Source organism: Drosophila mauritiana, chromosome 3R, assembly GCF_004382145.1.
Source record: "Drosophila mauritiana strain mau12 chromosome 3R, ASM438214v1, whole genome shotgun sequence".
NCBI classification, from domain to species: Eukaryota; Metazoa; Arthropoda; class Insecta; order Diptera; family Drosophilidae; genus Drosophila; species Drosophila mauritiana.
The window spans coordinates 24,488,951-24,516,184 of NC_046670.1; the positions used below are offsets into that span (position 1 = coordinate 24,488,951).

Sequence of the window (27,234 nt, forward strand, 5' to 3'; positions counted from 1 at the left end):
TGCTTAACAGGGTTGTCAAGTCACTGTCGATATCGATAAGATTTAGATACCTGCAGATATTACTTTAAAACGATTTAAGCAAGCTTAGTATGGTGCATATACTTATCACATATATAAAGGAATGTCGAATATATATAAATAATAATACATAAGTAATAAAAGAGAAAGCTTAACTTTAAAGAGTAACAGGGCAAGCAATTTAATTTGGCGCCCTTCTGATGCCCAAGTTATTCAAAAAGTTTACAAAGTTACTTGCTTGGTAATATTGTAATAACAATTTGTTTCTCTCATAGTAGGCATTACTTTTAATTAATATTACTAATGCGAGTAAGATATTGTTATTTTAATTTATTTTCAGATATTTTAGTCATATCAAGACACCACGTACAATCGATATCTTATCGCTACAAGCAGTGCATCCCTCGCAGTCGTTACAATCGTAACAGCACAGTTACAGTTGCAGCTTTCTGTTAGCAGGACTGCTGTTTATTTGTTTATTCAAAAACTAGAAATAAATGTAGAAAGCAAAGTAATATTTATAAAAAACACTTACAATAGAGCAAGAACTGTAGTCTTAGAAAGAGTAGATAGAACGTAGCTTATGCACAAAGAATCAAATACAAAGTTAATACAGTAACCAGAAAATCAATACCCGTTAACAACAACCGGAGCGCGTAAATTCCGTCAGTTTGACAGTTGCGTTGATAAGAACGATGCGGATGGACTTTTGAGTGCGCAGGCGCGCTCCGGGCGCCCCCGTCCCCCCTTTCATCCTCTTGCCTGTTTGCCTGCCAACTACTTTCCGGAATCCGATTTCTCAGACAGTCCACGTTCGGGCGTCGTTGCAAGCAGTGTGTGCTAACGGTACTCCAACCGCGCTGCATGTGCGTTCCCCGTTTGCATCTGTGTTCGTGTGTGTGAGCGGAGAGGGAAAAAGAGGGAAATAGCAGGGAAAACGGGAAACAGTAACGGGAACGTCTGCCCCAAAAAAACGGTTGCAAGAACACACTCGATTCCGTTGGCGCTGCACCAATTTTTCGCATGAAAAGCAGTAATTCGATTGGATCAATTCAGTTTTCCCATAGCAGCAGCACATTCAACGCTACTTCATCCCGGCAGCAGCAGCAGCAGGAGCAGTCGAGAAGGGGGCGGGGACTTCACAGGTGAGTTGCGGAATTCCGTTGTCCCCTGGCTGGCAAACATCCTTTTAGCCTCTCTCGCTCGGTGGTGGATTGGCCCAAAGCCACGGACACTGCGAATGTCTATACTACAGGCCAAACTGCCTAAGCCCAACCGAATAAGTTCTTTAAAGTCGTGAATTAGTCGAAATTTTAGTTGAGAAAAAGCGGACTCCTTTGAGACTTTGAAACTTTAAGAAAAATCTTTCATTAAATTCTCTTATGATTGGTTAAGAATAACCAAATGGTACTGTTTTACAGCAGAATCTCAAACCAAAAAATTTTAAAAATATGTAAAAGTGTAAATACAGGGCAGTGAAGGGTTTGTTGTAGTATAGTTTCACCGTATGTGGCTGAGTTTCAGTTGTGGCCACATCAGCACAACACCTTGGGCGCCACAAAAACTTCAAAATTCTGTGCTAATTACAGGTGCTTTGATGCCTTAGCCCTTGGCTTGGTTACATACTTTTTTTATCAGCCCTATTTGCCCAGCTCACACGAATTAAATTCCCAGCGTTTCGGTATCGTTTCTAGTTTCAGTTGAGTGAGCTGCCCACGCACGTTTTCGATTAATCCGCATCAAACAACCAATGACAGTGAAAATCGATCGGCATTGGCTTTCGCAGTTGGGTACTACGGGTGTATTATGTTTTCCCTGCACTGAAATCCGAGGTCCATATCGAACACACAGAAGACCGGGTTCGAAACCCATCGCCGACAAATCTTTTTTATTTTTCAGTTTAGCTAGTGTGTTTAGTCAAGTTATCGAATTCATCATTAGCTAGCTCTAAAATAAAAAAAAAATGGAATCATACAAAGATTTTCTTTCTGTGCACTAATCGAGATACGACTCCGGCGGGAAAAGTACGGCCGGAGCAAAGGGCAATCAGGAGCACACGCCTATAAAAAGCCCGTGGAAAATGCGTGCCGAAATTGAAATTCCGTTAGTTGGTTTGGTCAACCGGGGCGATAAGCATTTAAGCCATATAGCACATAACCGTTACATTTGCATTGGGGCGACAGCTGGACGGTGGTTGCGTGTGTGTGTATCTGTGTGTGCCACAATTTCTCAGTTTGCATAATTTAGATGCCGCTGCCAAAGTCGGCGTCGACTGCGACGCCAACGCATGACCGCCAATGTCTTGTTCTTGTTTTTGTTCTTGGCGCTTCTCTTTGAGAAATTATTTTTAAGTCTGTGTGTGCCCCACTGCGGGTGTGTGTGAGTGGCAATGTGTGTTAGCGTTGCTGCCAAGGTCATTACATTTTGTCTTATTTCGCTTATCGGCACCCGCGACGCAGAGTGCTGTATTGATTCGGGTGCCCGCACACCCGGGTGCTTGCCTGCACATGCAGATATTGACTGGGTGTTTGTATGTACCGGCGACGTGAGTGGTGAGTGGCACCCACACTTAAAATTTTTGAGTGTGAGTCGATTGGCAATAAATGGCACCCTTACAGTTCTCTGGCATGTATTCTAAATACGCAGCAAAACGAATGGATAAAAAGAGAATAGTGTTATGCAGCCCTCTAATTTCGATGCGTTTCAGTTGCCCCTGCCCTCTATTTCGCAAATACAGTGCGACGTAGATAAGTGTGATCTTAAGAAATTTTTAAAAGATTGATTTCAAAATTTTGTAAATGTTTAATTGCTTTCACATAAACACTTCACGCTTCTTCTTAAGTTAGCGGTTCAAGTTGAGGATGCTTGACTGTATTTTGTCTCGATTTGCATTATATAATTCGAGCTGACGTCGGGAGGACGATGTGGCGGGTCTTTGTGGCAAGTTCAAGTGCAGTTTGCTCGATTTGCGGTTTTTTTCCGAATGTTTTGCCAATATTTTCGCCATTGACAACAGGCGGCATTGCTTTTGTTTCTTCCATTTTGTTTTGTTGCTTTTTGCTGTGATTGTTATTGTTAGTATCTTGCCATGTTGATTACTTTGCATAACTGAAGCGGCAACAGCAGCAATGGAAAAATTGTTTATATTGCCAAGGAGAAGGAAACCAGAAAACGCACCCGAAAACCAGATACATTTGGGTAGTTGTAACTCTGTAGCGCCACTGAGGCGCACAATTTTCCCCAGCATGTTTTCCAAAAGGGAATGGGAATGGGAATAGGACTGGGATCGGGAATCGGAATTGGAATGAAAATGGGGACGGGGTGGTTTGGGTTAGGTTAAAGTAGAAACAAATTATACGACACACACACACACCCCCAACTGCCCCCCACCCCACCACACCCCGTCCCCAGTCGCCAGAAAAACGTCAATAAACAAGCGGCAGTGAACAATGGAGGGCAGCAGGGAAATGCTGGGGAAAGAGCCCAGCGTCAGCTTTTCTATGGCGTTTCCCCAGTGTTTTCCCCATCGCTTTTCCACCATTAAAGCTCAGTGCGCATATAGAAAGACATTCGATGTAGCCGGCAACCCAAAGAGCTGTTTTTCCAACCCTCACCCCACTTCTACCCACGGGGTGCGTATTTGTCACTGTTGCTTTTCTTGGCTGTCATTTATTTCGTCATTTATGCAAAATTTTATTGCCATTTTCCCCTGTCCGCGGTGCTTCCCATTTTCCAGCAAGAGTTAAGATAGAGGGGAGTGGTTTTGGCGTGGAAAACCTTGCCAATTAAATGCATGCACGTCCTATTTGACGTCGCCTTTTGTTGTTGCCCGCTTTTTTTTCCACCGATTCTTGTCCTTTTCAAACGCATTTCTTGTGCTTGCTGGCGTGTGGCTAATTAAAGCGAATGCCCCACGGGCAGTGGAAACTGAGCTCCCGGCAATTACTTTCCCCCCAATGGGGGCAGACGAAAATGCGGGGGGTGGTGGTGCTCCGTGGGCTTTGAACTTGTTTCAATCCCACTGGTTGCCTGGCATGCGGCACACAACAAAGCGGACACACATAATTAGGGGAAACCGAAAGCCAAAGTAGGGATTAGATCCTTTTTCACAGCGGTAGTTAGCCGAAATTGTAGCTTATATGTAGGTTGAAAAAAATGCATGTAAGTTATGTGAGCTCCTTAGAATGTTTGGTCATAATTTCAATGCATTTAACAACACTAGAAATGTATGCAAGTCATCACAGTTGCAGCGAAAAGGATGATGAATTAGAGTAACTTTCTTCAAATTATTTTCCAAATTTTGTTCTGAAAGGCTCTTGATTTACGAGGCGGCCTTTACACCCCAATTTTTAAACTAGAAAGCAAAGCTAAGGCTGGCATAAATACCTCGTCGATACATGTCGTCATGTGAACGCTATGTGGTTTGTGGAATATTTTCCTGTGGCCGACGTCACAAAACTTTGCGAGTCGAGGGCAACGCACACAGAAATTCCGAATTGGGCACAAAGTTGTTCGTTCCTTCCACTCGACTTTGCAGTGCTGTAGTGTTGTAGTTGTTGTATTCGGTGCTCTTGTTGCATGCACCGCTGCACTTCCATTACGCTATACTATGCATATAATGCCGTGCCACACCATGCCATACGATATACATACAAAAGGAAGGAGCAGCGGGCTGGGCTAGTTTCAGGCGGTTCAAGGGCATTCCCGGACCGCTGACAGCAAATACATATAACCGAGACAGGGACAAGAAAATATGAACAATGCCAGCTCGTTAGGTAGATGATGAAAAGCATGATGAAAATGAAATAATTGCGGGCATTCAAATTCCGTCCTGTGCCCCAAGGATCAAAAGCAAATTGCCACAATTAATTCGCAGACATAATGGAAGGACATGCGCCGAGGATGAAAAAAGTAAATCAGGATTTTAGCGGTATTAAGTGGGGGTTTGGCAAGCCACTGGCCGGGAAATAAATATATGTACATTTATGCATTACTTATAAAGTGGGGGCGAATGATAATCTGGTGCACAGTGTGGAAATATGAGATGGAATTATCATAATTCTATGAGCTTGTGACTTAAACATGATATAAGAAAATTTAGATCTCTTAGGCAATGATCAGGTATAAAAACCATTTAAATACATTTAAGAGTATGTATCAACTTATATACTATCTGGTACCACTGTGCAAATTATGCGATGGGCTAAAGTTTTACCCCAAACAGTGCCTCACAGTTACGACTACGTAATAGTTAAGCGCCTTACGGCAAACTGTGTACCACGGAGCGTATACGCAATCTAATTTCGACAGGCTAATTGCAACAGAAGGAGGCAGCGAGTGCGAATGTTTACTTTGTGAACAACTGTGCGTGTGTGCCGCCTCTGCTTCCTTCCAACTAATCAACTTTTAATGGCAAAGTCGAAACAAATCCTACATTTCAGGAAGATGTGAAACGCTTTGGGGTTTTGTTTGGGAAATAGTGTAAGGAGGAGTATTGTTGTAAATACAAAGAAAACAAATTGAAATTTTGATGTGAATTTGATGGATATTGAATCAATTGTTTAATTGATTTATTTACACAACGCCATTGTTGGCCTTTGAGTGCAGTAAATCGAGTCAATGGCAAAAATGCATTTCAAATGGATTAAGTAATCTTGTGCCAAGTAATTTTAGCTGCATTTATTCGCCAGCTTAGCTGGTGGCCATTACCAAGGCTACTTGCCATTGTTGATGGTTAAATGCATATTTCATGATGTCTGGCCCAGGTTGTCGTGTCCGTTGTACCATCTGCGCAGGAGTTTTCGCCCCAGCCAAAGTCTGACTGGCATTTCGACAGCTTTTCCGACAACGCCGCCTCAGTTATTTTCGTTGCTCTGACGCGTTATGGCGACCATGAACCGCACATGGCTAAAAAAGTGCTCAGTGTCGCATGAAAGCGCCGAAAGGCTGCAGGTGGATTCGGTGGTGTACGGGTTGGATTGGCTTGGGTTGGGTGGGGAAATGTGCAGGTTGGCTGCCAAATGCGGCGCGTTGAACAATTTAAGAGCGGGCGAACAATGGCTGTCTGGCAATCGCTGAGTGGCGAAAGTAACACGTTCGGAATGTGCCCCACGGTGAATGTGCAATCATTCATCTCGTGAACTACTCGAGAATGCATTCCTCCCATTTTGTATTCTTTTTTTTTACCTCGCTCGCCGTTCTATCTGTTATTGAAATGGAATTCAAAGGACTCTTCAATTTATAGCGACTTGTTGTTGGCTTTTTATCAATATTTAAGCAGGCAAAGGGCAAATCCTTGCCGAAAGCTTCCATTAGTTGGCTTTCACATGCCCGTCCCGATGATGGCTCGGCCCCCGGGGCGTATACGCAATCAAAAATGGTATATCGCATATCAGATTCAATCAGACAAAGCTCACGACATAATTGAAGCAAATGCGTGTGTGCTTTTGTCTCTGAACGGCCACCCTATTTCTCGTATTCATTCTCAAGTTCCCACAGCCAGAGGCAATACACTGAAAAAATGTATGTGTAATAGGTGAATTTCATTAAAAGATATACAAATGTTTTGGTATCTTCTTAAGCAGTATTTCATAATGAATTAGCTGGTTTTGAGTTAACATGCATACTATTTTCTTCTTTCACAGCTATACAATTTTTGTTTCAGTGTATAGAAATGCTGCCTAGACGAAGTACAGCAAACGAGAAGCCGGCTAGTCAAGCAGCCATCAAACGAGACAACAGACAGCAACAAGCCATATCAATTATTCAGGCATAATTTGAAACATTCTCGTACTGGAGGACTCTGCTTCGCTTTGCTCAGCGAGGGATTGGGGTCCTTTGCCCAGAGCAAGACTTCACTCGACTTTTTGCCTGAAAACTTTTTAAATTATTTAAATGAGTGCCGCTGCTGCTGTGAAAGTGATGGAGAAGTTTTGACAACGCCTTGGCTTTCACCATTTGTAATATTTGAAAAATAGGGGCGCATTGTGCTTTTGGCAGATTGAAATATGTCGTTTAAAACTTAAAAATGGTCTGTATCTTTCACTTCAGTTATCCTATCTGCCAAATGGTTAGAGTAGCGAAAGAAATTTATGAAAAGTTAAATAATTTGTAATTGTTATATGAAGCTTATCAACTCTTTAACTTTCCCTGAAAGAGTAAGCATAACAGAATCAACAAATTCAAAAACTTTGGCCACCGAGGCATTCGACTTCCGCATAAAGTTTTCAAAGTCTGAGTGCAAGTTGATGTATACAATCATACATATATATATATATATTTTACACATGTATGTCATTTGGTAAAAAGGATTTTTATGAGATCCGTGTGCGCGTGTGTGTGTGAGTGGGTTATCCTGGCGAATGGCAAAGTAAAGGAAGATAGGACACATCCACTTACCCACTAATACCAATTAGTGTGCCCTGAAAAGCATGCTTCAAATTATGTCGTGTACGTGGGTGTGTGTTTGCTCCTTGTACGGCAGCCTCTGTGCATGTGTGTGTGTGTGTGTGTGTGTGTGGTATGCAATTTGTCAACCCCTGAAGAAGCACGATGAAGTTGATAGCGTTTTAGGGGGAGCACGGCGAACATATGCCGGAACATCGTTCCACCCATCAATAAATCCCCGTACAAAGCACATCCAATGACCCGAAAGGCAGCTCTCGGTCGTCGGTTTGTGTGTGTGTTTTAGCCTGATAAGGTACCAGAATAATAATAACAACATTGGCAACACGAGTAGCGACAACGGCTACATACGAGCATACTCCATTTCGCTTTCATCGTAAATTAGTTATGGGCATGTTATACTAAACGATAATGAGACTGATACCCATTCCTCTTTTTCCCTCTGCCTCTTCATTTCAGCAACATGTTTGTGGCTTAAATCGGCGCTGAGCAGCTATCGCTACACCAGAGAAACCAGAACTTGAGGATCTAGTTAGTTGGCCGGCGCTTTTGGGCCATAAAATGCATTTACACTTCGAGCGAAACATCAACACAAAATGCGACTGCACGATACTCTCATTATCATGGATGGGAAAGGTGCCAGATGATATACCCGAGGTGAGTACCATGATTAACTGTTGGCCAGCCCGCAAGCCATTAACTTGCGACTTAACAAGGCTTCACTCAGCGAAATTGGAGCTACTTCCTCCTTGGTTAAAGTTAGTAAATCCTTTAAAAACAAGTGCAACAGTGTTGCATACTTTTATACACTTTTCTCAAAACCCTGACGAAAGACATCGAATACGCCCCATTGAATTTAATTATAGTACACTCTCAACTGCCATTAATTTGCCTTAGTGTGCATGAAGGCTGTGCGATGGCAATATTAATACAATAAATACTGGACAAGGTCCATTAAACTGTCCGGCACTTTAAACTGTCAGGCGAAACTATTAAGACCGACCGCTGGCCCATTATCCATTAGCCGGAATGGTTGGTGGTGGTCAGGTCTTAAATTGGAAAGTAGCTTCTGCTTGGTTATTTCACGGCATCTCTGCATAATAATCGACATAATCTTCAACAGGGCACCGGATATTTCACACATGCCGAACATTTTCACACCGGAAGTGCTTAGGCCCTAAAAACCCTGTTGGCTTTTAGCATTGTCGGGTGCTATTTTTGTCTGCCCGTTTTACGCCTTTTGCAGGACAGTTGGCAGGTGTCGCTGGATTAGGAGTCCCTAATGGCCACGTTGCACTCATTTCGGCCTTAAAAATGATTCCACACGCCACGTGTGCTGGCCAAAGCTCAAACGGAAGCAGTGGTTCTCGTCTGCGTGGCCCTAACTTTTCCAATCATTATGAACTTTCAATGCCTGCACAACAAATGCCATATAATCCTTTTTATATTGAATATAAAAATCCAATCACGTCTTTCTCGGCTCCTCGACTCCACACCCTTGTGTTTTGTAGCGCAAAATTAAAGTTAAGTGAATGCCACCCACGCAGCCCCAAGAGGATCCTCGTCTGGCAGCGGTCCTTTTCAGTTCGGGATGCGCAGGATACGCTGGATGAGTTGGTCGAGTGGGATATGTTTGTTGGCTGAGTGGAATGTGCTGGTTAGGCTGGTTATCTCGACCACTCCTTTGTGCCGCGATGCGCACCGCACTCGAGCAATAAACTCGTTGGCGATTTGTTTAACTGTTTTCAATTTTGCTTTCAACACAAGCGAGTGCACTTCAAGAAACTGAGTAGTGACGAAAGCAATACTTAAAACTATAGCAAATGAGCAGGAATCAGAACTTGCAACCAGTTTCTTGCTGTGTTCGTCAGCAACGTGCGGCTAGTGTTAAGTTGGCCACGTGTCGAGGTTTGTGAGGGACGCGTGTCTGTGGCATCGTTACCCTCGTAATGCCACACTTCCGTTTCCATTTCCATTCCGATTGCGTTGCCATTTCTGTTGCAAGTGCGTTAAGCCACAAGCTTAATTTCTTGTTACGCCTTTCAGCAATTTACGAGCGATAAGCAGACAGATTTTCCCGCAACCCAATCGCAAACAAATTCGAACCCCTTGGGGAGTTGTCCCCATTTCCATTTCCTTCGCGCATAAATCATCTCAGCGAAAAAATGCGTATTAAAACAAGCGAGAAATATTTCGAAGTGATTTTTTAAGTACCCGCCAACCCCACACCAAAAAGTAGTCCAGTTTTTCATGGCACCATAATATTTTAACAACTGCACTGCCATTAATAGAATATTGATGATGAAGTGCGTCATCGCCGGCGTAGCTTGTTGATGTATTGGTCTTCTATTTGCGCGCACTTCTGAAGGAAAAGGACCTTGCAAACGAAGAGTGGACTCCTTTTAGCGTTACTCCAAGGGTTGAACAACTGTCGCGGGATTTTCGCATAAATTGACGCAGCAAATTGGCATGCCAGCGGACAAGGAGCAAAAACTGAAAGCATATATAAAATGAAATTTAATAGCCTGGCACATGACACACATGTCGCCCATTTCTTGGGAAATCCCTGGGTTCAACATCGTAATTTCCTCTCTGGTGGATTGGACTTTATGCTAAATCCATAACAAATGAAATCTAATGATAACTAAATGATGGAACGATAGCGAGAAGTGGAAATTTGTTCACACTTTTGGGCAGAGCACTATTCTTAAGAACTTGAATAGGTTTTCAAGCGACTGATATTCTAAATAGAACTTTTATTTAACTGTTTCGACTGGCCTAAAAAAGTAATGAATCTTTTATAGAGTTTCAGCCACATGCCCAAAAATTCAGTGCGGCCCAAGAGGCATTAAAAGTTTCAGCTGAATATGGGAATATATGTATATTTTGCATATTTATGGCAAGCCCAGGAGTTTGGCGCATTTTTATGAACTCGCCCGGTCTTGCCAAACTTTTAATAATGCAAAAAGAATAACAATTTCCACTCGAGCTGGAGTTGAAGGCGCTCAGCGATGCTGAAGACGAAGCTCTGAAGATGATGGCTTTTAGCTGGAATGGTTCACTTAGCGTAATTAACTTGGCAACTGCTGATGAAGTCGACGAACGTTGGAATTAGTGGCAGTATCATCATTAGCAGTTGCTGGAGGGTTTAACATCATTAATATTTGCCAGTGCCACTGACACTGGGCAATTCAGCAAAACCAGGATCCCCCAACCGCTACCATGTGCTTCTGCTGACTTTTAATTACGCGCAGTAAAAAATAATTGAGTCCTTTTCAATCCCGGCGACAGTTGAGGGATCCCTGCGACTCTGCTGAAAGCTGGTCACTGACCACAAAACCACTTGAATGGCCTTTGCAATGGACAGCCACTGGCCAATTATGTGCAGCAGACCATTATGCTCTCAGTCGCGCATTTTGTGCTGGCGCTGCGTGCTCTAAGTTAATTTCCACCGGATCAGGATAATGGCCCGCTTTTGCCACCTATTCGCTTTTCCGCTCGAAATGTGTGCCCATGGAAAAGGGGTTTCATGTGGCACACAGCTGAAGAAGGTGGCTTAACATATGTAGATACGTTAGTACAATTTAAATCATAGCTGGTCTTCATTGTGTTGGCAGTACTTTAAATTACCACACTTCTATACAGATTTATAGCACAATAGAGGGGTTAAGTACACGGAAAATGAGTGCCTCTACTAGAACCAACTACACTTTTTCCCCAGCCATTTGAAAGCTCGGGCATTTGCATTTTGCTCTTTAAAGCCTAACTTTTTGCCACCCCGAAAGTATGCAACGCAATGTTGGAAACTCATTTGCACACACACACACACACACAGAGAGAGATTTTCATCAGGGAACGGCGTGCTCACGCGTAATAAATGTATTACGTGCCTGCTTGTGGTAGTGCCTACCCCCACCACCCCATCCCTTCTAGGCTTGTTTAAACAGGAACAGAGACCCCCGAAAAAACATCGCCATGCCCGGGAAAACATCCGCAGGCCTCTCTGTTTTGTTACGCTTGTTGAACAGGTGCCGATTACAAGTGCCAATTTTCGTAGCTGGGCGCGAGTTAATTGAAAACTTTTTAATTGTTTAGGCAGCGGCAACATCTCGAAACAGACTTGGCTTAGTTTCGCGTGCTGGCCCTGATTTACGACCAGGCTTCTGCCGGCGACAGTTTCAATTAGACAGCACTGTGCCCAAGGACGCAGTGGCTCGACGGGGTGCGGGTGACGGGCTTTCCCGATTGGCGCCGCTTTTCCTTTGTGTCGTTCGATTCCAAACCATCGACCCTCGGCCACATCCACATCCCACATCCTTTGCTGAAGGCGCGTCTGCACTTTCGATTGTTTGTTCTTGGCTCTGAAAACTGTAATTTAATGTGCCCACAATGCCTCCACACACGTCTTGAGCGATGACCCTGGGTACACACAGAAAAATTGGCGCTTAAGTCATATAAAAGCAATGAAAAAAGGTTGAAAAGTATGTAAATCAACCAAATGGGCTATAGGATTTGCCACAGAGCTCACGCAATTTTATAACTTTTAGGAAAGCTGCGTAAAAGTATGCTACAAATTTTGTAAGCACGATATTTGGCACTATTGTACCTTTTAGAATGTCTTTAAAAACACAAATCGCTTTGCTTTTTTCTTTTAATTTACAATTTATGTGCTATATTGTTTTTCCAAGTGTCCAACTGCTCCATCATCCCCACTTGGCTCTTCACACTTGGCTGACGTTGTGGCTTTCAGTTGTGTCATTGATTGGTTTGTCCAGCATTTCGTTGTTTGTTTGTTTGTTTGCACTGCCTTCGATCGAGTCCTTCGCCAGTAGCTGCGGTTTTTGTGTTTTGTGTTCGTGTTTTGCGTCCCTGCCACTTGCCCACAAATGGTCGGTCACAAAAGACGAGCCCACAGCAATATTCACGTTTGGAGGAGCACTCCCAGCCACTCTCACCATGTCCAATTGTTGCATACGGATTCAATCAATCAATTATGCAACTGCCCCGGCCATTGTTATTGCATAATTCTAGAGTGAGGCCAGTGACGTTGGCCAGAAACAGAAAGGCAGGAACTAAAGTTGATTGTGGTCCCCAGGCTCGGAATTCGATTGGAAGGCCTCTCGAATTCGTGGAGATTTTCGATTCTCAATTTTGCCGTAGGTACACTTTGCAAAACGAGAAAAATGCATTATATTGGATGATTGCAATGCCTTGGGATAAGGACAATGCAGTATGTAGGCATAAAGTTGAGATCTAGCAATAAATATTTCACTTTGGACAGTGTTGTTTTTATGCACTTTAATTTATTCCTTTTCTTGCTTCAATTTCACTGGGGGCATTCATGTAATATGAGAATGGATCCTGCATATGAACATGCCAGCGACTCTCATGCTCCATTTGTCAACTCACAGAGGCAGCATTTGGCTGTTTTTCACAGAGAAAACTAATTTGGCTCTGTCTCGTCTGTGTGTTTCGCTCATTTTCCATCTGTTTCCCCCCCAAAACAACCCACTTTCCCGTCCGAACCCCCATATATTTTTACTGCGAAATGTAACAAAAGATGAGATGCACTTGAGCATGCTAAAATGCGTTATTAAGTGCATAAATATGCAATGCTCAACCTTTTGCACTCGGCACCACCACCTGCAACGTGCACCACCCACCTGTCTAACAATGGGGGCTTCAGGTGGGTCCTCGAATGTGGATGTGGCTATGGGGGCATGTGTGTAGCTTTTGAAATTTAATAAAATGCAAATTCACATGCAGAAACCAGTGAGCCAGACATGTGCCCACATGCCACGCCCCGTGTTCCCATTGTGCGGCGATGGGCTACCGATGTGTGTATGCAAGTGCCCCTTCCACCGCCCCTGTGCCCCAAACGCTAATGAGTTGAGTTTTGTCTCCAAACACACAAAAACAGAGGGCATGCATTATGTGCAGCTGGAGCCGAAAGGATGCACTGGAGCGACTGCCCCCACCGAATTGTGGTAATGGCGCATCTGGGGACGAACTCGCTCCGAAACAAAAATTCAGTCTGTGGATACAGCACAACACATTCTATGTTTAATTTAAGCAGATAAAAGCTTTACATTTTATTCATTTAAAGACCATTTATAATGCATATAAAAGCAAAGATATGTTTAAACAATTAAGTCAGTAAATATCATTATAAGCTGCAAAAAACTTGTTAAGCAAAAACAGTTGGTGCATCTTAAACCCATTTAAATTTCACTTATTTTTCTTAATTATTAGTAAATCACATTAACTGAAATACCTCTTAAAATATTTCTTTGTCAGCTTTCGTTTCTGAAACGTGCTGTATTTTTTTTTTAATTATTTTAAATGCGAACACACATGCATCTCCGGCGGCGGGGGCCACAAAAAAAATAAAATAACATACGAGAAAAGAAATCGATATCGCTTTTTGGGCTGGCATTAAAAAGGATCAAAAGGTGGAGCACGTGCGCAATGCCGGGAGGCGAGTAAGGCTATAACGCCACAGTACGACTATATCCTGTGTATACACTTGTAAGCCATAGGAACCGAACCACTTTTCCGCACGCCCATAAAAGTTGCCAGTTGCCAGTCAGTCCCATTCCCATTCCCACTCCGAATCCCATTCCCATTGCCATTGGCATTGTCTGGTCGTCCTGGTCGCTGGATATTTCCTTGGCTTTGAGAAGGATGGAAGGCGGGGTGAAAGGGTGGTGCGATGAGACCTTAAGCAACCTGCCTCGAAGTCCACCCACCCCTTCAGCCAGCCAGCCATCCAAGCCTTTCACACCTACATACATATGTACATGTGCTCGGCACAAGTGGCAAAATGTTGTTACGTGAGCATTAAACCATATTTTAAGTTATTAAGTTATTGACAAAAGCTCACGTCACCCCTTATGGTTGTGGGATGCGGCACGGGGATTGGGTTTGCAATTGGATTGGGACGGGCCGGGCCGGGTGCCCTTGGCTTGCCTCGGAAATCGAATGGAGTCCATGTGGCCGGGTGCTTGGAGGCGAACGGAGGACACTTGTGCGCTGCTTATCCGTATTGTTTACAATGCCACGCCTTGTGGCACAGACACGCTTACAAGCACTGAGAAATAAACCAAGGACTATGCAAAATATCCTTAAAAAATATAAGTAGTATTTACATATACTAAGGAAAAATTCCCAATAATCTCCATTTCATTACATATTTTAACAACTCGATTTCCCTCAGTGTATTAAACAAGTATTAGCTTGTGTATACACTCGCATAATTTCTGAATTATATGTCCGAGGATAAAAACTTTTTGTAAGCATAAGCTGGCACGCATAAAAAGAAACATTTTTACAATTCCGCACAAGCTGCTGCCACGCCCCCCGCATTTTCCACAAACTTCAAGTTTTCCTCTGCGGCCAGTGGGAATCGCTGCAAGTGGTGCAAATATTGTTTAATTTCAGTTGTAAATTAAACATAAATATTGTCGGGCATCCTCCGCCGCCCTGCGGTAAAAGTCCAATCTGCGAAGCTCTCCAACTCCCCGGTGCAGTCATTCATTCAGTCACATGTCCTTTGTGCCGGACAGTCGTCCTGCGTCCTCCTGCGTCCGTTTCCCATGTGAAAGCCATTATCCCTCTACGGTTTCATCTTGGTCCCTCGGTGTGGCTGTGACATTTTTACTGCTCCTGCTGCAGACGCCCAGGTAGCATTACGTATTTTGTACTTTATATTTTGTGCTTTGCCATCTGCAAACGACATGGAACAAAGGACGAAATACGAAATAGCATTGCAGCCGCAGGACGACTGCCACATGGATGTGTAGCTAGCCATTGCTAGCCGGAAATTGAAATAAAAGTTATTAGATTTCTTTGACAACCGCTGGGTTGTCGAGTTCAAAAGTTGGCAAGACCATATGAAACACTTTAAGCGCCCAAAGGATAACATGCTTGCCATGTGAAACTCCTGATTTCTCTCGCCTCTCGAAGTCACACAAATTTGCCTTTTTACCAATTTTGCTACTTGCGTTGAAACAAAATACAAGGCACATAAATTGCCGAGGCAAAGGACACATTTGGATCCGACTTAATGTCCAAGCAAATAAACACATTCGAAGCGGAGTGGGTAGCTGGGTGAATGGATGGATGGGTTTGTGGAAAACGGCCGCTGTCGTCAGTTGGATTTCCACTCTTTTCGTTTTTCGTTTCGCTCTTCCGCCTTTCCTTCCGCCTTCCCCTTTGTTGGCCTGGCCAAATCAACCACCGCCGACGCAGATAATTTGCCAAGGGAGTTGCTTTATGGGCTAGGGGTTGGCGCATGTGAGAGTGTTTGTGGGTGCGGTTTGGACAAGGTCTGGGGTTGGGTGCCCAGGGGCCAAGCCAAGCCAAGCCAGCGCCATGACCTACTTTCGCCGCAACTTTTTCAATTTGCGGAAGAGTGTGTGTGCCTTGGCTTAGGCCAAAAGTTTATTTCGTAAAATACAATAGACAGAATGTTGGACTAAAGACTACTCATAAAGCTTTCCATGGATTAACTAATGATTCTCCCCCCCGGCGGCTACCTAGTTGTGCAGGATCAGGAAGAGCAGGCCCAGCAGCGCCGCCATTCCCATGTCCGGTTTCATCTGGCGCAGTGCCGAATTCGTCTCACTCTCACCCTCACTCTCATCCTCGATCCGCTCGAACATCATCTCCTCTGGCCGAATGCTCCGCTGCTCCTCGTGCTCCACGCTATCATTGTACACTCCTGGCGGCGGAGTAGTCCGCTGGCCGGTCAGTAGGAGCAGCTGCAGCGTCTGCAGCGGAGTCAGGTGCGGAGTGGCATTGTTTTTGGTCCGCGACTCCAGGATTGCCTTTTGCCACAGCGGCGGCGGCAGGAAGGGCTCATAGCTGGGCGGCGCCGTGCGGCCGCGATATCCATAGACGTACATCTGGACAAAGAGGCTTTTCGAATCGTAGTCGGTGATGACCGCCTTTAGGGTGCCACTCGTATAGTGACTGTACTCCGCCACGGGCGCTTGGTATTCGGCCTCCGAGATATTTCTATTTGCATAGTGCTACAAATATTTATTAATTAAATTAAATATTTAACAAGGAACTTTTAACCATAGTACTCACATCCAGTATAGCAAACCGCACATATGTAATTAAGTTATTATCGATGTAGTAGAAAACCACCGAGTGGTTGGTTGGCTTTTCCGAATCGTCCGGCGATGTTTGATAGCAATCATAGAGAAGTTCATCGCCTTAAAGATTACTTGTTATAATACATATATAATATAATAATATATACAGATTTATCTGGATAAACTCACCCGCCTGCCTCTTTCCCACTTCAATGTACTTGTCTGGCTTATCGAAATAGTCTGTTACGAATGGACCTTCCGTATAGCTCTCGATGTCCTCCTCGGACAGATTGTCATCACCTTCGTCGATCTCCAGGTCATCGCGTCGGTTGTTGTCAAATACCTCGACGTATTGATCCGGTTCCGGAAAGATTTCCTCGTAGGGCTCCATCTCGCCCTCGAATTGCTGATCGCGATTGATGACCAGTGAGGGATCGAAATGCTTGGAGGTGTCATTTAGGCCAAACACCATGATGGTCACATCGAACTCGGCGGTTGGTGGAACAGTGGGAGCTGATGGGTCAACGCTTTGATTGCCGGCAGCCAATTGGATTATGCCCACGATGAGGCGATTCACCAAGCTGAATTTCACCTCCGCCGAAATGTTCTGAAAAGCAGAAGGAATACCAAATAAGAAATCCCCTCCAAATTGGACAGATCCAATCGGGCGTGACCATCAAGGCAACATCCATCAGCGATTGCCACATTTTTCCGAGATGTTTACGCGGTCTGACAATCCGATTCACGGACATCCACGTATATGTACTTCGCCAAAGTTGATTTACGTTCAAACAATGTGTATTTTCTAGGGAAAATCCCGCGTCATAATGCTCAAATTGAAAATGCATGCAGCTCGAGTTTTCTTTCTTGTTATTCTAGAAATAATATATATGCCTCTATGCTACCCTCCACCCTCTTTGTTCATTTAACTTGTCGGCTTTGCCAAATTGCCACATTTCCTCGCGCTATTTTATTTTTATTGGCCTCAAAGTATGCGATTTTCGCATACAATATAAGTACACATTCATTCATTTCATTTTCAATTATCGACCCAGTTGTCGATAAATCGAACACTACCAAAAAGTACGTGCCTCATATTTTAGGGCAAAGCAAATAAACAAAAATATGAAAATGTAGTAGATATAGTAAAGTTGAGTAGATATATGTAGTAAACACAGCCCGGCAGCCGCAAACGCACTGGATATATAAAAATACATCTATGGGCCAAACTTTTTGTCGCTTGGCTGTGACGAAAAAAAATGTCAGTTTCTGTTTCTATTTTCGTTGCGGGCATGTGCAAAATAATAAAAAAAAACCAAAATATTATTAAAATAACAAGGGGTCAGAATATCCGCACATATCGCTCACTTGTTCATAAACCAAAATACACAGTTTCTGACTAATTATGCAGGAATATTTTGTGTCTTTACATTTTTTGTTTTTCGAAACTAATTTGCATGTTTTTTACATGACAAGCAAATCAATTTATCCCTTCTACTGTCAAACTGAATTTGCCATATTTTTAGATATTTTCTTTTTGAGAGCTCAAAAGTGTTAGTTTAAAGTTTAAATAATTTGAATAGAATTGAAAAGCCCGCACTCACTTCCTCTGATAGAATTTCCACGCAGGTGATTGGCTCCAGAATCTCGTAGGTGAACGTCACTCCGGGCAGCTCGCCGGCGCCGGCTGGACGGGAATGGAGCACATCCTTGACCAGGAGCTGGTCCCCCTCCACCCTTTCGCCCACACCGAAGAAACGTTTTGCCTGCAAGGCGTCGCCACTTTTGGCCAAAACCAGAAGGGCAACTAGGCCCAACCAAAGCGAATTTGCACACATGTTAAATGCCTTTTTCGAATCCGGTAGTTAGAAAATGTGGATCATTTTCCGATTTATCCGCACGAGAGAGATCTTCGATCGCACGGCGCAAAAGAACTTTGGCAACTGAGGGCAAGTGCTGATGGATCGCGGCTATTTTCCGTGAATTCACTTTCGTTCGCCGAGAGAAGAAAATTTGTTTTTGCGAGACGACGACGATGAAAATGATTTGAAAATGCTCTCGAAACTCTTTGGCCATCCGGCAGTTGTAGTTCTCTTTTTTTTCGGCTCCAAGCTGTTTTTAGTTGCCTCTGCACTTGACCCGAATGGATTCCAATGGCTTTCCAGGCCATCATTTGAACTCCTTGTCAACGACCCCGAAAATAAAAGACCACTAGCGGGCAGAGAACAGCCTTTGGGCTGATGGCGTTTAAAATTGGCTGCAAAAGGTGCAAAAATAGCCCAAAGATACACATATAGATTGGCTTCTATATATATATATATATGTTCTGTTTTGCATAAGAGTTCCTTGACTTTATCATGCGGGGCATCATTTTGGCTTAAAGTATTTGAATATTTATTGATTGGCCTTCGCCTAATTGGCAAAAAAGAAATTTCAAACAAATTTGCCTGGCTTTATCAATAAATTAAAGTGTTCGTGGAAAAGTCAATGCTTTTCTCACAAATTCATCCGTTTAACAATCTAATAAATAAGTTATTGGATTAGTGTAGAGATCAAAAGCTTTTGGTAAAAGCATAATTGGCTATATATATATTTCAAATTGATGCCATATTTATGGTCATTTTGCTGCTGGTCAAAGGAGTTTTGTTCATTTTAGTTTGACGCTTCGCTAAATAGTTTATTAAATGTTTATTAGCTTTGCTGTTTAGTCAAAGAGCCATTTGATATGCTTACAAATTCACAAAATCGCTTTATTATTTTTAGAAGATTTTTTTAAGGCTAATAAATGACAGTATTCTGAAGCGTTGAACCAAATATTTAATGTATTAAATGCTTATTAGCATTAGTTGTCCGTTTATCCGCAGTTTTGGCCATTAGTGCCCTGTTCATGGGAATAATGAAGCGGATGCGAATGCGTCGCGGGTTGCCATTGGCATGCATAATGAATTGCAATTATGGTTAATGTGCACGAGTGGGAAAATGGTGGAAAATGAGGAAAATGTATGGGGTCGGTCAGTCAGGTGCGGCCGCTTTTAGCTTTAAAAATGTCCTCCTTTTTTTTAATTAAATGCGTGTGTATGCTGTGCGAAATGGAGCAGCAAGGAAATGCTGTTTCGTGTGCCAAATGGCTGCAACATAATTTATGGAGCCCATGTTGCCGCTGCTGCAGCCAAAACTGCAGCATAATCGCAGGCAGGCATCTGGTTTTTGGCCATGTTCTCTCCTCGGGCCAGAAAGCAGCGTCATCCTTGTCGCAACGAATTTAAATAAATTCCCAATTCCAGAACCCACAGCTTTCATTCCTCGGAGGTCATTTTCCCAGCGAATGCAGCAGACGACGGGCTGGAGGTGTCAACCTCGCCAAGCGGCTAACAAGTCGCAAGTAGCCACTTGAACATTTCAGGCCCAAAGCGAGGGACTTGGCCAAAGTGTGAGGCTGTCAGCGGCGTTGCCTTGATGTCGCCGTTTTGACATTGATGTTGCTGCTGGTTTGCGATGAAATGAAATTACGGTGTTTGAGGGAAATTGCATTAGGCAAAGTGAAAACGGAAATTTCCAGCATTTGAATGCTTAAAGAGCAAACATTGGCTAATTCGATTGCCAATTCCAAACGATTTCATTGTAGCAATTTATTGCTTCGTGATATACCCATTAAGCTGAAGTGCCGTCGAGCGTGCTGATCAAAATGCAAAATCGAGTGCCTCTCGAGTGCATCTATTTTGGCCAAGAAGCATGCGGCCAGATCCGGTTCAAGTGGCCCAGTGAAAGGTTAACAACACTCCACAAAGAAATGCCGCCTGCGGAATGACGAATGCCGTCTGCTCATAATTGTTGCCAATGAGGCGTTTTGCCTGTTCAATTGTGCCATAATGAGCCAGTAGCCAGTGAGCCAGTGAGCGTGTGTGTGTGTGCTCGTTCAATTATATAATTGAATCAGCAAGGACATCAGCATATGCACGCCAATCAATCAGGCCAATAAAGCAATTAACTTGGCTAACGGCCCAGCAAGGTCCACGGCCCACTGTCCACTGTCCACTGCCCGAAACGGAAATTACAAATTTGTAGTCATTTTTGTTTTTGCCACTGCGGCGGCATTTTAATTTATGCCCCACAAATTGGATTTGGGCGCCAAAAAACGCCCATTCGGCTTAGCGGGGATTAGCCAAAATGCTGAAAGCGCCCGAATTTTGGTTTAAATTGAAATATTCCTCGCTGCGCGCCGAAATATAGGCTAAGCTTTTGTGAGCGAGCCGCGCCCGGAAAAACAATCAATTCCGGTGGGTTGGGGTGGTTGGCGGCTCTCGACAATCAAATCAAATTGTAAAACAGGCGGAGGAACTGCGGTTGAGTGCCACTGCAGCAGCAGCAGGAGGAGCATCAGCGGTGGGAGGAGCAGGAGGAGCAGCTGCTGCTGCAGTTGATAAACTGGCAAAGAGTTTTCCCAAAGAAAGCCCGCAGCGGGAAAATGCCCAGCAGGCAAACAAACCCAGTTAAAAGTTGCAGAATGAATGCTCCACTGGCGACTGAGGGAAGCTTTTGAAATGTTAATTGGATGGCATAATTGCTTTCAATTCATTCCCAAACAAGTGCCAGTTTCTCATTTACCTTTATATAAGCGAATTCGTTTTGAGCTACGAACGAATGTACGTATTGATTGCTGATTTTGATTGCACAAGAAGCAATTAATTAAGATTTTTGCAAAAACAAAGAACTTGAGCAGAATTTAAATATAGTTAAGCAAAAGGAACTCAGATCCATATAGTTCTTTATTACATGGGATTAAAAACAGGATGCTTAGTTTACTCCGAGTGGCTTACTGCGTTAATTGAGGAATCAAAAAGGATTGTTTGACTTAAGCTCCTAATGAAGCCAGAATGTAAGAATGCCTGAATTAAAGAGAATTCCTTGTCATCACCATGGTGAGCAGCCGAGGCATTCCTAGGAATCCACAACAGTTGAGTGAAAAAGCCCAGCCTCGGGCTGCGAAATAGGCAGCTGGCCTGGTTGATCGGCTCAAAGAGTGAGGAATAAAGCGATGCAGTCGGAAAGTGGAGCATATTTACCAAGCCGACCGGCCGCCTGTCGATGGTGGAAGATGTGCGAATGGGCCAGGGACGACGGGTCTCGAGCCTGCGGTAATCCGTTTTGGAAGCCAGCAAACGGGCACTTGGCTCGCAATTGGCGACTGCTTAGGCGAACTGCCAAGCAGCTGTCGGCAGCTGTGGACATCCCATTCAAGTGGCTTTCCTTTTCTTCTCCTTTTTGCAGGACGAGGGATGGAAGCTGAACCGCACCAACTACTACCAGGAGGGATGGCTGGCCACGGGCAATGTGCGCGGCATTGTGGGCGTGACCTTTACCACCTCACATTGCCGCAAGAACATGGACTATCCGTTGAGGACCAACTACAACCTGCGCGGGCATAGATCGGATGTAAGTTGTGTAGCCAAAATGCGGAGAGTTAAAGTAGCTAAAATATTTGGCCAACAGGTTATCCTGGTCAAGTGGAATGAGCCGTATCAAAAACTAGCCTCCTGCGATAGTTCGGGCATCATCTTTGTGTGGATCAAGTACGAGGGTCGCTGGTCCATCGAGCTGATCAACGATCGGAACACACCGGTGACCCACTTCTCCTGGTCACACGATGGCCGCATGGCGCTTATCTGCTACCAGGATGGCTTCGTTCTGGTAGGATCCGTGGCTGGGCAGCGATATTGGTCCTCCATGCTCAATCTGGAGTCCACCATTACCTGCGGCATTTGGACGCCCGACGACCAGCAGGTGTACTTCGGCACCACCCAGGGTCAGGTTATCGTGATGGATGTTCACGGAGCGATGGTGTCGCAGGTTCAGCTGTCCAACGATGTGCCCATCACCTCGATGGCCTGGTCCTGCGAGAAGTTCAAGATGGAGGAGGGCGAGGAGGCGGAGCCCGGTGTAACCAATGCGGGTGAGTGACCAAAATGGAAGATGTTAAACCTTGTAATCACGCATTATATTCATTTCCCATAGCCAAGCGCTCCTTTGTCCTGGCAGTAAGCTTCCAGAATGGATATATCTACTTGCTTAAGTCGTTTGACGACGTCTCACCCGCACATATCAACACATGCCTTAACGGCGCCCTCGGCATGGTCATGGAGTGGAGCAACTCCCGCGAGCTGCTCGCCGTCGCGGGAACCCTGCGAACCGGAGTCGATGGAACGAAGACAGAGGACATGGGCACGCCCAGTTGTTACACGAATCTGGTCAAGTTCTACACGGAAACGGGCACATGTCTGTATCAGGCTCATATTCCCTGCAGCACCGCCACCGTTTCGGCCATCACCTGGGGTCACAACGACAAGCGACTGTTCATCGCCACGGGGACACAGGTTCACATCGCCTGGGTCTCCAGACGGGTGGCCTCCCTGCAGCTGCTGTGCCGCCTGGAGATTCAGGCGAGCGTCGGATCCGAGTCGCTGCTGCCCCTGCTGCCGTTGCCTTCTAGGATTAAGTCTCTCATTGGCAATCTGTTTGCTCAAACGATAAGAGTAAGTTAAGTTTAAAACGCATTATTATGTTTAACTAATTAAATTAACATTTATATAGTGCTGTGTACCTGACCTCAAGTCGCTGCGTGATTTTGTTTCGCGACCACCGCTCTGCTCCACCCGGCTGCACTGCACCATGATCCGGCACGATGACGACTCCAATCTGAGCTCCGGCACATGCTATACGCTGTATCTGGAGTATCTCGGCGGCTTGGTGCCGCTGCTCAAGGGCAAGCGCACCTCCAAGATTCGTCCTGAGTTTGTCATCTTTGATCCCCAAGTTAATGGTAGGTATTAAACTAACTAAAGATAGACAAGGTTGATTATTAATATTTTCCTTCTGCAGATTCCCCCTTGTACTTTCAATACTCCGCCGAGGCCAAGAGCTCCTCGGGCTCCAGCCAGTCCACCACCACGGGGAACAGTGGGCGCACCGACTCATCAGACAGTGACTTCGAGGAGAGATCACGGTTTGGCTCCCCACGCACTCCTCGCAAGAAGCGAGTACGTCCAAAGAGACGAAATCAGGCGGGCGATCGGCTAAGCGCTTCTGGTGGCGGGGTAAGCAACGATCCCGATAGCCTGGATGAACTGGCCTATGTGGACACACTGCCGGAGGTAGGTGCCAATCACTGCCAGAGAAGACCCACGCCATCACTGATTCTTTTCGTTTTCTCAAGCAGGAAGTCAAGCTGGTCGAGGTGACCTCCAACATTTGGGGAACCAAGTTCAAGATCCATGGACTTGCCAAAACCGTCCCAGCCAATTTAGGCCAAGTAACTTATAAGACGTCCCTACTGCATTTGCAGCCGCGTCAAATGACGCTGGTCATCACCGAGCTGCGCGACGATTTTCCACCTGGTCCCGATCCCAGCTTTAATCCGAACATATTCTCTGAGGACGAGGACGAGCATCACCAGCACCAGGGAATACATCACGATGCAGTGCCGCAGGTTAATGTGATCACCACTCAGGATGGGGCTTCCTTAAAGCCGCCGATAATACCGCAACGTCGCCTCACCGATGGAGCATCTGCACCATTGATAGCGCCCATGTCACCACGTCCAAATCGAATCCTGGCGCGACACAAGAACTCTTTGACTGTGAACGGAGAACGAGGATCTGGCTCGTCGGCGGGCTTGAGTCCATTAGCGCGAGCGGAGAGCTACGATGATGATTCATCCAATGAATCCCAGGAGGCAGGAGCTGCAGGCAGCCAGTCAACCACTGTGCTTCTGCACCAGGCTCCATCGAATGGCTCGGGTCCTGGACCCAGCTGTAGTAAGAGCATAACGCGTCCGAAGACGATCAGCAGCTTTAAAAACAGCTACAGCCGCTCCAGCTCGAATTCCAGCTGCCAGTCGCGTCATGCCATCTCGCCACTGTACTGCGATGGAGCAGTGCCCACGCTGCAGAGTCCCAAGAATGCAGTGGCTCCCTCGGACATCATCTTCGAGCGTCCAGCAGTGCCCGCTGCTGGCCAGACCACCCTGATGTCGTACTCGAGCAATGCGGACTATGCCAATAATGTGGTTCAGGTGAAGAATGCTCTGATGTCGGAGCCAGTGCGCTCGGCCAACAGCCATGTGAATCCCGTGCCGCTGAACCTCAATCTAAATCTGGAGCGAATGGATGCACGGGTTAAGTGCACAGCGCCAACCACATCCTCGACGGCCAAGCGACGGGAAATGTTGTATATCGATGAGGAGACGCAATCGCCAACGCCCACGCCAAGTAGCAGCAGCATGAAGCGAACGCCAACGGTGGTTTCAATAGCTCCCGCTTTGCCCGATTCCATCACACGCAGCTGCAGTGTGGGATATCTGGATTCGGTTGCCATCACGCCATCCGACGAAGCGCTGTCCGCTCTGCGTAAGGATGCGCCAAACAAGAGGCTGATACTGGTGGACAAGAAGAGGAATCGCCGGAAAAGGCAACAGCAGGAGGATGCCCGGCGGCACAAGCTGCAGCAAACTGGGAAGTCCAAGAGCCTGGACTCCTGCGACCTGTTGTCCCTACAGACTAAGCTGTCCAGCAAGGAGCACGAGCAGGTGGTGCGCAAGCTGCAGGAGATATCCGATAGCAGCGCCTGCAGCAGTGCGGCCAACACATTGTGCTTCAAGTGTCGCAACAACATGAGCCCCAACAGTGCCTGCAAACGGTGTCAGCCCTCGGCGAGCTCCGTCCTCGATGAGATTACAGCCGTGGTGCCCGCTGTGGAGCCGGCCAAGGAGTCTCCTGCGGTGCAGGCCAAGCCAGCGCCCAAGAAACGCTTTGATGTTATCACTAGCTTCACCGACTCGCCACTTTTTACGAGGAAACATCGATTTGGAATCGGCCGCAGTAAGGAAACGGCGGGCACTGAAAACTCCACTCCACTGCTGGGCAGAAAGCAGGACAATGGCTTCAGCTTTGTGAAGCAGCTGTCAGAGGTGCGTTGGAGGCGCAAGGAACAGCCAGCCCAGGCGCAAGTTAACGGTTCTAGCAATGCCAGTACTTTAGAGCGGCAACACCAGCCGGAGATCACGGGAGCAGCTTGTGGCACAGTGGAAGCCACACCAGTGGAGGCCAAAGCTTCGGTTTCTCTGCATACTCAGGTGAGTGAATTGTGTTCGTAAAGATGAACTTTAGTAACCCATATTTGATACGCTAGGCTCTCACCACTTTGGAGAACATAATAAGCCGTCTTCGAGATCTGGACGAGGGTCGTCTGACGCCTCCTTCAACCCCACAGCGACTGCCTCGAAGTTCTCCAGCGTCTCCGGCAGCCAGCAAAAAGAACAAAAGGCAGCAGAGCAACTCTCCCATTCGCCACATATTGAACTCACCGCTTTTGAATCGGCGTCAGCGCAAAAAACAGAGTATTATCGAGAGCTCCGATGATGAGGGTAACCAGACCAATGGGTCCGGTGAGGAGAGCAACAACGCGGGCAATGGCAAGCAGTATCGCGACCTGGAGACCTTCCAAAAGGCTCAACTGCGTCAGAAGGTAGGCTGATCAATCAATATACTCATATTGTTTTGATGGACAACTCTTTATCCACAGCTAAAGCGCGGCAAGATTGAGCCGAATGGCAGTGCAAGTTGTGCCAATCCGGCGCCAGTGCGTCGTGAATTTGTGATGCACAACAAGGCGCCCATGTGGAATGAGATGAGCCAGGTGTACCAGCTGGACTTTGGCGGTCGCGTTACCCAGGAGTCGGCCAAGAACTTCCAAATCGAGTTTCGTGGCAAGCAGGTGAGCTCACCATCGCGGGCAATCTGCAGGAGCACACAAATAACATTTGAATCCACAGGTCATGCAATTCGGTCGCATTGATGGTAATGCCTACACCCTGGATTTCCAGTATCCATTCTCCGCCCTCCAGGCCTTCGCCGTGGCTCTGGCCAATGTGACACAGCGACTTAAGTAATCGGGTATTGAGGGATCAGATATCGCATCGCATCGCACTGCATCTTTAAAACGTCGCCAGCTGAATGCAGCAATTGCTTTTTGGCCTACGCTATACTATATATTTTTATACCAGACACGGTGGGATGGACGGATGGTTAGCGAAAATTGCTTCTTCATTTGTATATATTGTATATGTGTATTGTGGTCTTTAGGTTTCCGAACACCGTACTTTAGTGATTATGTATGTGAACACGTACCACCATTTGATTGAAGGTTTTGCCATGTGCTGCACATTGAAACACGAGTGCGCACATGGGTGTGCAAACTCACAGTCCGATCCATTTTTGTGCAATATTTGTATGACAAATTTTTTGGATTAAGTGTAGCCGAGTGTAAATGTTAGGCGTAGTACGACGATGTACGATGTATTTTAAATCAAACTACTATAACACGATTAACGATCAGTCGGTTTTTAACACTAGTTTGTACAAGAGCAGCCTTTTTTGCATAGAGCTTCGTTTCTCGCTTTACTCGATTTAAGTGCAATAACTCCTTTTGTTAACTCCTAGAACTAAGACATATTGGCGAGACCGGCAAACCGCTTGGCCCATCGCACTTGATAACAGAAATTCATTGTAAGTAAGAGGACAAGTCCGATTACTCAACGCTAGCATATTTTTTATAAGTGTAAACTAATTGTGAATGTTGAATCGATCGACGGCAAGGAATACAGAACTTTGTGCTTTTCCTCTCAACTCTTTTTTGTAGTTAGGCTTAATTTCAAGGA

At 45.4% G+C, this 27,234-nt stretch overlaps 2 protein-coding genes across 5 annotated transcripts; one reads left to right on the top strand and one right to left on the bottom strand.

Moving 5' to 3' along the window:
* Window positions 1-502: 502 nt before the first annotated feature.
* On the top strand, window positions 503-26,735 carry LOC117143059 (tubby-related protein 4). 4 transcript variants are annotated; one of them, XM_033307513.1, is made up of 11 exons: window positions 503-1,163; window positions 7,882-8,079; window positions 21,792-21,956; window positions 22,014-22,473; window positions 22,536-23,053; window positions 23,112-23,340; window positions 23,400-23,671; window positions 23,734-25,650; window positions 25,707-26,042; window positions 26,106-26,291; window positions 26,350-26,735. In XM_033307513.1, the coding sequence occupies exons 2-11, from the start codon at window positions 7,984-7,986 to the stop codon at window positions 26,464-26,466; spliced, it is 4,296 nt and encodes a 1,431-aa protein (XP_033163404.1). In that variant the 5' UTR covers window positions 503-1,163; window positions 7,882-7,983; the 3' UTR covers window positions 26,467-26,735. The 4 variants fall into 4 exon arrangements, with proteins under 4 accessions (XP_033163404.1, XP_033163405.1, XP_033163402.1 ...); XM_033307514.1 differs by having other exon boundaries at window positions 23,737-25,650; XM_033307511.1 differs by having other exon boundaries at window positions 504-1,163; window positions 26,100-26,291.
* Window positions 15,837-18,483, bottom strand: LOC117143060. The gene is made up of 4 exons (XM_033307515.1): window positions 18,128-18,483; window positions 16,713-17,130; window positions 16,516-16,643; window positions 15,837-16,454 (listed from the first exon to the last, which is right to left on the bottom strand). Exons 1-4 carry the CDS (start codon window positions 18,359-18,361, stop codon window positions 15,960-15,962), a joined length of 1,275 nt encoding a protein of 424 aa, XP_033163406.1. The 5' UTR covers window positions 18,362-18,483; the 3' UTR covers window positions 15,837-15,959.
* Window positions 26,736-27,234: the final 499 nt, after the last annotated feature.

Bases quoted from the DNA above. Each gene is read 5' to 3' on its own strand.
- LOC117143060 (XM_033307515.1), bottom strand. From the start codon at position 18,361: ATGTGTGCAAATTCGCTTTGGTTGGGCCTAGTTGCCCTTCTGGTTTTG. The intron at 16,644-16,712 runs GTGAGTTTATCC...GTAATCTTTAAG, and splicing joins AGTGGGAAAGAGGCAGGCGG to GCGATGAACTTCTCTATGAT. The intron at 16,455-16,515 runs GTGAGTACTATG...AAATATTTGTAG, and splicing joins TGCGGTTTGCTATACTGGAT to CACTATGCAAATAGAAATAT.
- LOC117143059 (XM_033307511.1), top strand. From the start codon at position 7,984: ATGCATTTACACTTCGAGCGAAACATCAACACAAAATGCGACTGCACG. The intron at 22,474-22,535 runs GTGAGTGACCAA...CATTTCCCATAG, and splicing joins GCCCGGTGTAACCAATGCGG to CCAAGCGCTCCTTTGTCCTG. The intron at 23,341-23,399 runs GTAGGTATTAAA...TTCCTTCTGCAG, and splicing joins CTTTGATCCCCAAGTTAATG to ATTCCCCCTTGTACTTTCAA.